The following is an 11,423-nucleotide window of genomic DNA, read 5'->3' on the forward strand; positions in this document are numbered from 1 at the left end:
CTGAGGCGCCACATAGGATGATTGCTGGATAGAATGTAAAAGACGGTAACGAGTGGTCCAAGAACTGAGTGGATAGAGTTGCAAAGGGAGGAGGGGATGGCTCGATCCGTCCACTTTGAAAGAATGATAAAGGGATTTGATGACCTTATATGAATTCCAAGAGGCCACGACGATGTTAAGAAGAGAACCCAGCTCACGTTGGCGTATAATTGTAAGTAAGGCAAGATGAGTGTATGAAGAATGTAAAGAAGCCTCTTTCCCTACTCCATAACAGAGGCGTCGACTCACGAAACAAGCGAAGCCTGTGTGGTAAAAGTCATGAGGGATGGGACCTCATGAGTGTAAAGATCCCTCTCCGTTTGTACAGACAGGTGGCAACGAAGCCTAGAATTACAAAGGTCTAAGTATTGATACAGCAAACAGAAAAGTCTACATGTGGTCTTAAATCTCTCGTAACTATTGAAGTATTCCGCTGTGTGTGTACTTACGGAAACCTTGTGAGCCTTCAACCAGCATACAGTTAGACCAGTCAATACGTGTGTGTTTGTTTTGCTGGTTCCTCCCGGCTCGTGTTACAGTGGTAGGTGGCAGAGGACCTTTGACTTTTGGCGGTTTCCAATGTCGCTCATTCTCTCTCTCTCTCTCTCTCTCTCTCTCTCTCTCTCTCTCTCTCTCTCTCTCTCTCTCTTTTGCTGGTCGGGTCCTCCCTTCCTTACGGCTTCCAGCGGGAGGGTAAAATTTTGATCCACGTGGGCAAACTAGTGCAGCAAGAGTGTCATGACCGTAACCATTATCAGAACACAAGACATTGTCTGGAAACTGGAAGCATGAATCCACGACTTGCCACTTCGTACAAGCACAGTTTGCGCCCAGACTATCATCGATGTAGACCTCTTAGTTCCAAGCACTGTGTATACATCCAGTCAGAGTTTCAGTGACGTGTTTGGCTGACGTGTCTGCATCACTGTCTTTTCCATCTAGTGACCGGAAGTGTGTGACCCATACAGGATCTTCTCCAGGTTGCCTTTCTCCTGATGTATCATCTACCAACCAGTCAACTGATGACCGTAAAAGATATTGTATATATATATATATATATATATATATATATATATATATATATATATATATATATATATATATATATCAACTGACTGTTATATTTCTCTTGTGTTTCCCCTGATGATGTGATTATTACACGAAAGTGCACTTGGGAACTTATCGTGTTTCATTTTCCCCGTGGACTCATAGGAATATATATATATATGTGTGTATATATATATATATGTGTGTGTATATATATATATATATATATATATATATATATATATATATATATATATATATATAGATAGATAGATAGATAGATAGATAGATAGATAGATATTTATCATCCCTGTCGATAGAGAAAGAATATTTTCCACGTATTTCCTGCGTGTAGTAGAAGGTGACTAAAAGGGGAGGAAGCAGGGGGTTGGAAATCTTCCCCTCCAGTTTTTGCTTTTCCAAAAGAGGGAACAAAAAAGGGGGCCAAGTGAGATTTTTTTCTCTGAGGCTCAGTCCTCTGTTCTTGACCCTACCTAACTAACGTGGGAAACAGCGATTATGTATAAATGTATGCATGTATATGCAGTGTGTGTGAAATTGCATTTTTTTTTGCACTGTACGAGGAAGGAATTCTACACTTGTGAGGCCCCATCTCTTGTGCATTCTCTATTCTCATATAACTATTTAGAATTTTTGTCCTTCACATTTATTTTTCATAAGCTTCTTGCTTACTTCCCTGTTGTTTTCTGTCGGTTGTTCTACCCCGAGCATCTCTCGAAGAACTGCCCACCGCTTGCATCCTCAAACTGTTTTTAAAAACTGAAGGTTGGGATCAAGTCATCCTTCGCTCTCCTCACATCTCCAAGGTGGGCAGACCTTAAAGCCTTCAAGCCACTCCCTGTAACTCCGTTCTCTTAAGTTTGGTACCGTCGTTTGTACTCAATTGTGTGTAATCACCTACTTTTACTGTACAGGGAGGGAGTTTTACACTCAAGTGACCCAATTCTCATGTGTGTGTGTGTGTGTGTGTGTGTGTTCAAGAATATTCTATGGTGTTCACTCTTCTGAAACGTAATCACTTACTTTTACTGTACAGGGAGGGAGTTTTACACTCAAGTGACCCAATTCTCATGTGTGTCTGTGTCTGTGTGTGTGTGTGTGTGTGTGTTCAAGAATATTCTATGGTGTTCACTCTTCTGAAACGTAGATGAATCACCGAAAAAAATTTACCGGAGCACGAACGTAGTGTGAGTAATGTATGCAGTAATACAATACTTCAGATTATATTTTTATTTCCACCATTTTTCGTTTACCGTTCCTCTCACTGCTATCGTGGAGGTGTTCACGTTCTTTATATATTTATATATACATTTTTTTTTTTTTTTTACTTGAACGTGGGGAAGAGATTGATATGTTTATTCTGAAATGAAGAAGAGAAAAGAGACCGGTCATTCTAAGAGGATAATAAAACCCGGCTGTACTACAAGACAACACCGTACAATATTTTACAAAAGATAGAATTTGTTTTGATGAGGAATGACAGTGGATCTTTGGCTCGGGGCTTGTGTGGGGGGGTGTGGTGTGGGGCGGGGTGGGGGGGAGGGGGAGGATTGCCTGTCCTGGAGGCCTCTCCCTCTCCTCTCCTCTCCTCCCTTCCCACCACACCCCCACCTGTGCTCTTTGCTTAATTACTGTCGATCAATAAACTCTCTTACACACACACACATCCCCGAGCCTCTTAGACCTGTAGGTGACCTAGAGCCTGGGCGTAGGCGCGGAAGTGGGCGGCCTTGGCGGCGGCAACGGTATTAGTATCCCTCACCTGTCCGTCGACGCCCGCGGGCACGGTGTCCGCAAACGGCCCCGTCCAGCGTTGCGTAGGGTCGGGGCTGGCGGCGAAGCGGTGGGGCGAAGGCTGAGGGGCGGCTGGTTGGGCGCGGTGACCCGCCAAGTGACCCGCCATGTGACCTGCCAGGTGGCCGGCGGTAGGGAAGGTATTAGGACCCGGATGGAACTGCTCGTTGGCGCCCAGATTGGCTGAGAAGGAGAAGGCGTTAAAGGCGGGATAAGCGGGAGGGGCGGGTTGGCCAGGGATTGGCTGCGGAGGATCCCTGTGGTAGATGTGGATGTCGGGTGCCAGCGCCGCTAGTTCCGCCAAGCGGTTGTACTCTCTGATGAAGGCGTCGCGGGCGGCCGCCACCTCAGGTGAGTCGCGGGGAAATCCTTGGCCGAGGGCTGTGCCCAGGACTACACACACGATCACCTGCAACACAGCGCAACTCACATCAACACCCGAGGATATATATATATATATATATATATATATATATATATATATATATATATATATATATATATATATATATATATAAAACACGTAACGACGATGTAAAACAACTGTCGTATGTGTAACATGATAACCAATCCATTCAGTAACAGAGCTTTTGGTTTAGTATTTCATACAGTGAAGAGGAGTCACCAAAAACCCCACTGATGAGTCTTACTGTTCATAGTCAATCGTTAGTTGCCATCCTTAAATCTAACCGTAGAAAAGGCAAGTGTTTATATATATATATATATATATATATATATATATATATATATATATATATATATATATATATCATGAGGGGAACTCCCATTCATTTAAACACGTAGAATCTTCTCTCGTATAGAAATCGACAGTAATATTTCCCGAGACAAGAAACATCAAAGGCAGTCTGTACTTACTAGGCCGCGCATGATGCCAGATGATGTTTGTAAACCAGAGAGTGAGGGAATAATACGCGACTGTGGTACCCGCTTGGTTTATATACGGCTCCGGGCCGGGCGTCCTTGTCGTCTCTCGAGCCCCGGGCCCCCTAGAGGTCTCACACAGGCGGGCGGGCGGGCCAAGCCTAGGCACGTCCACCGTATTGCATACACCAAGAGGAATTCCAAGTCTCTCCTTCCTGCTGCTGCTGCTGCTGCTGCTGCTCTGGGCGTGCACACGAATTGTCTAAACTCTTGATGAGGTTTGAAATAGGGCTTAGAGAAGATAGGTGAAGCGTTCGCTAGGTACGTATTGTTTACGAACGCACCGCTACGAGTGATGTTTTGGTCCACTGTCGTTTCATGAATGCGGATTCTATAAATGGAGAACATTCGCACTCTTAATAAGTCTGTCTGAATTGCTAGATCGTAAACGTCGTTCGCCTGAACACTCATCTCCGTCGAGCTACGTCATTCACTAAGAAACGAGAGGAAAGTGTGAGGCACAGGGATAGCGCAGCCAGGGAAGGCGTACTGGTCAACACGCGATCATAGGGTACACATCTTCTGGCAATCATATATCAGTACAGTTACTATCCTCTGCCTCACTCATTTTCTTTTTGTTCGTTAAAGCTGCCTTTTTCAAAACTATCATTGTTTCTTCTGTTGGAAACTAATACTATTTATAAGTACTGAAATAAATGAATGAATAAATAAATTATATATATATATATATATATATATATATATATATATATATATATATATATATATATATATATATATTCTTCTATTCAGCTCCTTTTACTAGTTCTGCATCTCGTCTCGACACAGCTTCAGTAAACTCGGACAGGATATCTCAGTAGGGTAAATGAATTCTGATTAATGCCATCAAGATCCAGTTTCGGCCCAATTCTCTATCGAAAATTCCTCACAACTTTCCACTTTCCTTTGACAGTTCTAGAAATCCACGTCTTAACTCAGTAAACATACTAGGTATTACTGTAATATTCACTTTATCTTGGAAACCCCACATTACGGAAATAGCGAAGTCTGCCTCTGAGTAACTGGGAGTCCTGTTCAGATGTCGAAATTTCTTATCTTCCGAACAGTTGCTCCGTTTATACAAAGGATTGATCCGTTCTTGTGTGGAGTACGGCTCTCACATCTAGCTAGGGTGGCTCTAGCTCTGCATCCTCACTTGACAGAGTTAAGTCGGAAGCCGTCCGACTTACACACTCTTCCCGGCCAGCTCAGAACTTTACCTGCTTGCCGTATGCTGCAATGTTGGGTCGTTTCTTTTTCCTCTCTTCTGTGCGTATTACTTTGGTTTTTGCTCCCGAGAGCTTGCTACTTGTGTGCTCCCCCACCACTATACTTGCAATACTTGGCAAGCTGCTTCGTCACATGATTACCTGTGTAGCCTTTGTTAACTCGTTGGTAATTCGATAACTGTTTCGTCCCTTATACCTCGAAGCTTTAGAACTCTCTCCCCTCTCATGGTCTTGCCCAGTAACTATGACCTGTCACCCTTTAAAAGACAGGTTTTTCACGTTTTCTAAAATTCGTAAAGACTACCCCCCCTTGTCTTTTTCCCCTCCTTTTATTAACCTCTCTATATTTCAATTAAAGCCAGGCTTTGGTGTGGACTTTCGTCTGTGACTGGAGCCTCCAACGTAAAAAAAAGAAAAAAAATAATGATATACCATACCAAGGGGCATGAAAAGATGTTAGACTTAACAGCAGACATTTAGCAAGTGTATAGCCGCCACATTTGATATATAGATATTACATACTCTTCAGGCTAATGTTTGAAGGTGCACGACATAGTCTACAACAATTAGAGAGGTTCACACATATCACAAGGTAAAACATTGTGTTATGGAAATTTTGTGTGTAAGCCTCCTTCCCCACCATACAATATCGATAAATACTGGGACAGAAAACAGGAATATGCAAAGTATTATACATAAAGTGAGAGCGTGTATGGCCTCGGAATTATCTTGACCATCCGAGTAAGGTGTTCAAGATTTTCCAACTGGGTGGTTCGTTACGAAATATCGTCGTTCTTAGTGGCCCTGGCAGTCGCTAGGCTTAAAGCGTAAATAATTGTGGAAACTAAGATATACTTTCTTTAAAATTTCGAATATCCCATGAATATCAATTGTCTCAATGAATATCTGGTTGATCAGGTAAAGTGCAAATCTCTTTTAAAAGTTAAATACTTACAATCTTCTTTAAAATCACTAATGAAATAGAGCAAATAATGCAAGCGACGAAAAAACTATGTAAGACTGAAACAGCCACAACATCTGGTCGCTCACTATTTTTGGTAATAATACATGAACAGGAACCAATGAATCTTAGGAGAAAAACAGGCTAGCCAATACCTCTTACGAACAAATAAATTCATCGTCAAGTAAATAGGTACAAAACAGAATGGGCAATATTTCTCACAAACAAATACATTCATCGTCAAATAAATGATATCATTGTTTTGGATGGACTTTTTGAAAAAGACTGCAAGTACAAACGAAAGGTTGCATTACCACAAGGACGGTTAAGCCGCTGTCAGTGTTGCCACTAGTATGTTTACCAGCCAGACACTGTCGACCCACCGCCGCTCGTTGGATGCCCGTATTCTAAGTCTGTGAACTTCATCGCCTGTTAAATACACATTCGAATGTTTATTAATGTTTATAGTTGTTTACTGTTCGTTGCATAGTACTCTCCATACTCTCAGATACAAGTGGTATTGGTCAAGTTGGGTAACTGTGTCCAACATGCCCATTCCGCGCAGGTATTTGTGTTTTTATTGCGCATACCTGTACCACGGCTGTTTTTGAACATTCTTGCAAATATATGTGCAATGAGCGCATTCTGCAAGCTGGGCATGGAGTACCTACATCGTGGTAATTTTGTTTTATTCTCAGTGAGCTTTTAAAAACATTTGCATTGACGGCGTAACACTGTTGTAGCCAAGACCCCGGCACTTACAGTAAGTCACTCCCGGGTACGTTAACCTCTTCATCACGAAGTTACGAACCGTGGGTATGACGACTTGACCTTTGACCTGACCCTGAGTAGCAAGGTCAAAGGCTGGGCCACCATACTCACGAGTCGTAGCCCCGCGCTTTAAATGTCGTCCCGTTGTGTGCTTAAAGGAGTTAAGATCACAGCTAAACAATGGTTTATGAATTGAAAGTTGACGTCCCTGACGCAGTGGTGGTAAGCAGCGCGGGCAGTGCTACGGAAGACGTCTCGTAGATCATGACTACGCTTCGTCTTTCGTCGGGACGGTAATTTGATTCACACAGACACATGGGATTGCTGTCATCCCAGGGGGAAGTGTAAGCCTAATATCCTTGGGATAAAACGGACATTTCCACCCTCTCTGGACATTTCATTGAGCATAAGTGTACAAATACTTAAACACACACACACACACACCATACATATACAGGAGTATAAAACCATCCTTCCTGGAGACAGGATTTCATTATTCCGCCACAGTTTCTCCCCATCACGGTCCCTGCTCACTTGCCACTCACACGCAAAGGCAAATAGCGATTTGCATCTGATTGGTATGTGACCCGAGGAACAGTGTATTACCTCACACACTGAGACCTGACCTGAAAGGTTATTTCTTACCTGTCATTTTTACTAAATTCATTGCCGTATTGAAAATTATTCTGTCCATCAGATATTTTGTAAAAACATTTATTTTGTTAGTCCTTATATTGAAAATTTCAAAGAAATGACGTAGTCTGCCAGTGAATGAGATTAATGTTGATTTTGAATACACATATAGAGAGATGTTTAAGGAAGAGAGTTCATGAATGTTGGCGAGAAGTTAAGAGCTCGAAATGAGACATGTGTTGTTTTCTGTCATGCTAGAGACATTAATCACGTAAATTTATTTGCCTTCTCGTTTTCAAATCGTCAAGAAATGTTGAGTTTAGCCTGATGTGCTCCATACATGTTTTCAGTTTATCAGATGGACGTTTCTGTCTCCAGAATCGTGATTTGTGGTAAGTTTACGAATTCAGTAGAATTACCAAAGGGGCTCAAGGGAGGAAACCCACCATCCAATCTGGTGAGGACCTTAAATTTATGGTCAGGTGTGTGGAAACGTAGTGTTCCCCAGGTCATTTGCTAGTCAGATGAGATTACCTGACCTTGTATGTATATCCATTCTGTCTTAATTTCGACTAAAACAGAATCGTGCTAAGGTGAAACTACACAATGGAAAAATTCGTCTCAAAAAGTGTGGTTTTTGCCTTCGTGTTCGTAACAATACCTCGTTCTTTATACGTGCGACACGCAGACTGTGTCCGGGCACACGTACACAACGTAGACACAGAGCTTGCATGCACACACACACACACACACACACACACACACACACACACACACACACCTGCTCCGATGACAGGAATCTTCGGCATGTTCGCAAAAGCTCCCGAGTCCCTTTGAGGCAGACTTCGGCTGATTGTGTAATGCAGGGTTATCTAAGATGATTCAGATATTATGGAGATATCAGATACGTTTGTTGTTTTTACTGTTGGAATTATCGTGCTATTAACGGAGATGAGATAATTGCGAGGAGTTTTAAAAAGAGATTGATGAGGAAAACTGGGTCTTAAAAGCTTTAAACTTTAACTGGACCCCGACCGTCCGAAGAGAAATTCCATTCCGAAATCTCAAGTTTGTGAAATCAGGGGAACGGATTTTGAAACAAGTGGAGGAATGCGGGGCGTCAGCTTATGAGTGAACTGGATTAATTGTTTGAGAAAAGGAACTCGTTGATGAAAGGTTGAGATGCAGTACAGAATCATTAGAACACTGATGATAATAGGGAAAATAAATAGGTTCCAATAACCAGTACATGGGAATAATCCACACTAACGTAAGTGAAACTAGAGAGTAATCAGTGTACAGAAGGCTCTCGGATGCAATGAGCTAGTGAGGACAAATGTTTGTAGCAAATACTTGATATAAATTAGAGTGTATTTTACCAGTTTTAGGCATACGTACTTTAGGAGACCAACAGGTTTTCTGTAGAAGTTAACGTGGACAACATAAACAGTAATGAAGTAAAGAAACCAAGCTAGAGGGAAAGAATGGTAGCCATATATTGCCATACGGAAAGTAACCAAAAGTTGCCATAAGAACAGTAGCCATACACTTGCCAGGATGATAGCCATAGATTGCCATAAGGTTAACCAGCCACAGAATTTCCACGAGGATGGTAGCCGTAGACGTGCCCATGTCGAAGGAAGAGACGATAAGTGGATGTGGTATTTAAGCTCACCAGTGGACTTGATCATGTATATATGAAGAAATTCTTTGGAACAGGAAGGAAGTGATCAGTTAGACGATGCCTGTAATAAAAAGACGAATTGAGACAAGAGTTAGAGAAGGTGTAAATTAGATAATTCACGAGTAAAGAAGGATGGTGGATAAAAGGAACATTTAAAAGCTCAAGAAATTTTGTGATGAAATAAAGTAGTCAGTAGATTGGGTGCCACAAGTGTATAACACACACACACACACACACACACACACACACACATTCATTAACCCCTAAAAACAAAGCCTCGCTTCCGCCAGCTAATTACAGTGCAGGTTTGGCACCGAAGGACTGAGATACCACTGGAAACAAAAAGAGAAAATTTGCATCACATAAGCGAAAAAGTATCATGAAGTTAAACCACACGAATCCTGATAACCAAGATAACTTAACGGTTTTCAAATTGATAACGGCACATTATTTATCATAATTATCTTCAGACATAAGTACAGTTCAACGGAAGACAAATATAATCGTATACACAGGAGAAGTGGGGGAGCATAATCGAACTCTTATAACACAAAACATGAAATAAGTTCACGAAATCCGATATAGAGAAACGTGGGAGCAAAAAGCAGCGAAGATTGTGATCACATTCTAATCACAGTGATCATCTCAGGCGAGATACCGATCCTACACATGTTCTACCTCGGCGGAGGAACACAATAATGAGTGTGAAATACGCGGTGCAGGAGAACGGGTTCGGTTGGGGGTGGGGAAGAGGAGGTTCTTGACGATGAGGGGTAAGTGGGAGGCTACAGGAAGTCGACGGGGAAGGGAAGGGGAGGAAAATAAGATGTAGTTATAAAGTGATGACAAAGACTTAGATTATTACAAGCGTTTTAGCACAGTTAAGACCTCGATCGTGGGTGTGGTAGCGCCGACGCTGATCCAATCCGTTCCCTGGGTTTGTTTACACTTTCCAGACCGTTGCTCCGAAGACGGCGGGCGAATTCAAACGTAATTTTGCGGGTGACAGTATCGATGTACGGCTTTGTTTGACACTTAACCGCAGCAGATGCTGATAGTAAATAAGTTATAACTTAGTCTACGGGTAGTAGTACAAAGGGTAACGTGCATCATCAAAGTGTATGTGGTCTGAGAATTATATGCTTAACAGCTGAAGAAGGTGATAAAAGATTTTACGGTTCATGGTTTTGACTCGATGTTGAGGGCTTTAATGTCCTTAGGTTTTGAAAGGCGTAAGTAAAGCTCCTACACGCAAGCAGCCAGCCATCGAGTGGTATAAGACTATATAGATGCGAGTGACAAGTTCAGTGTTCCAAAGCTGTTTTTCCTGGATCAATACAACACATCTCTTGTGTGACACCAGCTTACCACTCCTCTATGCTCATCTTCGTGCTGGCTAGGATTGTGAGTTGGATGATTTAGGATATTTTAAGAAAAAATGTATAAGTTGGAATTGATACTTATAATCGAGGAATGTAATGCATAGGCTTATGTCTAAAGAAATCGACTTCCTGAAGAGAGTTGGTAATATATGTAATTTTGTACTGTTCGGGAAGGGAGTTTTGCACTCGTTTGGCCCTATCTCTTGAACAACATTTTAGACTTATGTTTGCTGTCCGCATTTATCCTCTCCTCATTCAGTTTATTTCATACATCCACAGGTCTTACACAACTTAAGTACATTTTTTGACATCCTTTCTGCCAAGTTTCTCGTCCATTTTCATATTATGCCCTGTGATTGTTCTGTCCTTGCATCTTGTAAAAAAACTGTTCACTGTTTACATCATCAAGAAGGTTTAAAGACTTGAAGGTTGTGATCACGCCAACCTTTGATCTCTCTTCCGTAATAAGCAAATGTAGGGCCCCAGCACCTTTTAATTCTAGTATCATATTTGCTGTACTCCTCTAGACCTTCTCTATTAGTTCATCGTGCTTCTTTAAGTGTTGTAACCAAATCTGAGAAATGTACTCTAACCTTGGCCTACTGTAGGTCGTGAACAGCTTGTTAGATATATCTTGTTCTATACACTTGAATGCTGTTCTAATATTTGCCTCATACATACAGATGGACTGGAATGCACAACATGGTTGGGTAACAGAGAGCAAGATATTTAAGGAGACGAGAATGTTGACGAAAAGTTTATAACATTAAATGAAAATAGCAAATGTGAAGACGAATTGATATACGACAGAAACACCGATAGATACCACCGCATTTATTCTAGTGTTGCTTACTTGTATAAACTGCCCACACACCCCATCAGCACAACCTGCCTGCCCCCCCCCCTCCTACATCATCGTA

The 11,423-nt window shown here is 41.9% G+C and overlaps 1 protein-coding gene across 2 annotated transcripts; it reads right to left on the reverse strand.

Moving 5' to 3' along the window:
* Nucleotides 1-2,322: 2,322 nt before the first annotated feature.
* On the reverse strand, nt 2,323-3,922 carry LOC139766609 (uncharacterized). 2 transcript variants are annotated; one of them, XM_071695468.1, is made up of 3 exons: nt 3,778-3,922; nt 2,870-3,310; nt 2,323-2,467 (listed from the first exon to the last, which is right to left on the reverse strand). In XM_071695468.1, exons 1-3 carry the CDS (start codon nt 3,787-3,789, stop codon nt 2,432-2,434), a joined length of 489 nt encoding a protein of 162 aa, XP_071551569.1. In that variant the 5' UTR covers nt 3,790-3,922; the 3' UTR covers nt 2,323-2,431. The 2 variants fall into 2 exon arrangements, with proteins under 2 accessions (XP_071551569.1, XP_071551568.1); XM_071695467.1 differs by lacking the exon at nt 2,323-2,467 and having other exon boundaries at nt 2,526-3,310.
* Nucleotides 3,923-11,423: the final 7,501 nt, after the last annotated feature.

The sequence above is a fragment of the Panulirus ornatus genome, chromosome 58 (genome assembly GCF_036320965.1).
Source record: "Panulirus ornatus isolate Po-2019 chromosome 58, ASM3632096v1, whole genome shotgun sequence".
Taxonomy (NCBI): Eukaryota; Metazoa; Arthropoda; class Malacostraca; order Decapoda; family Palinuridae; genus Panulirus; species Panulirus ornatus.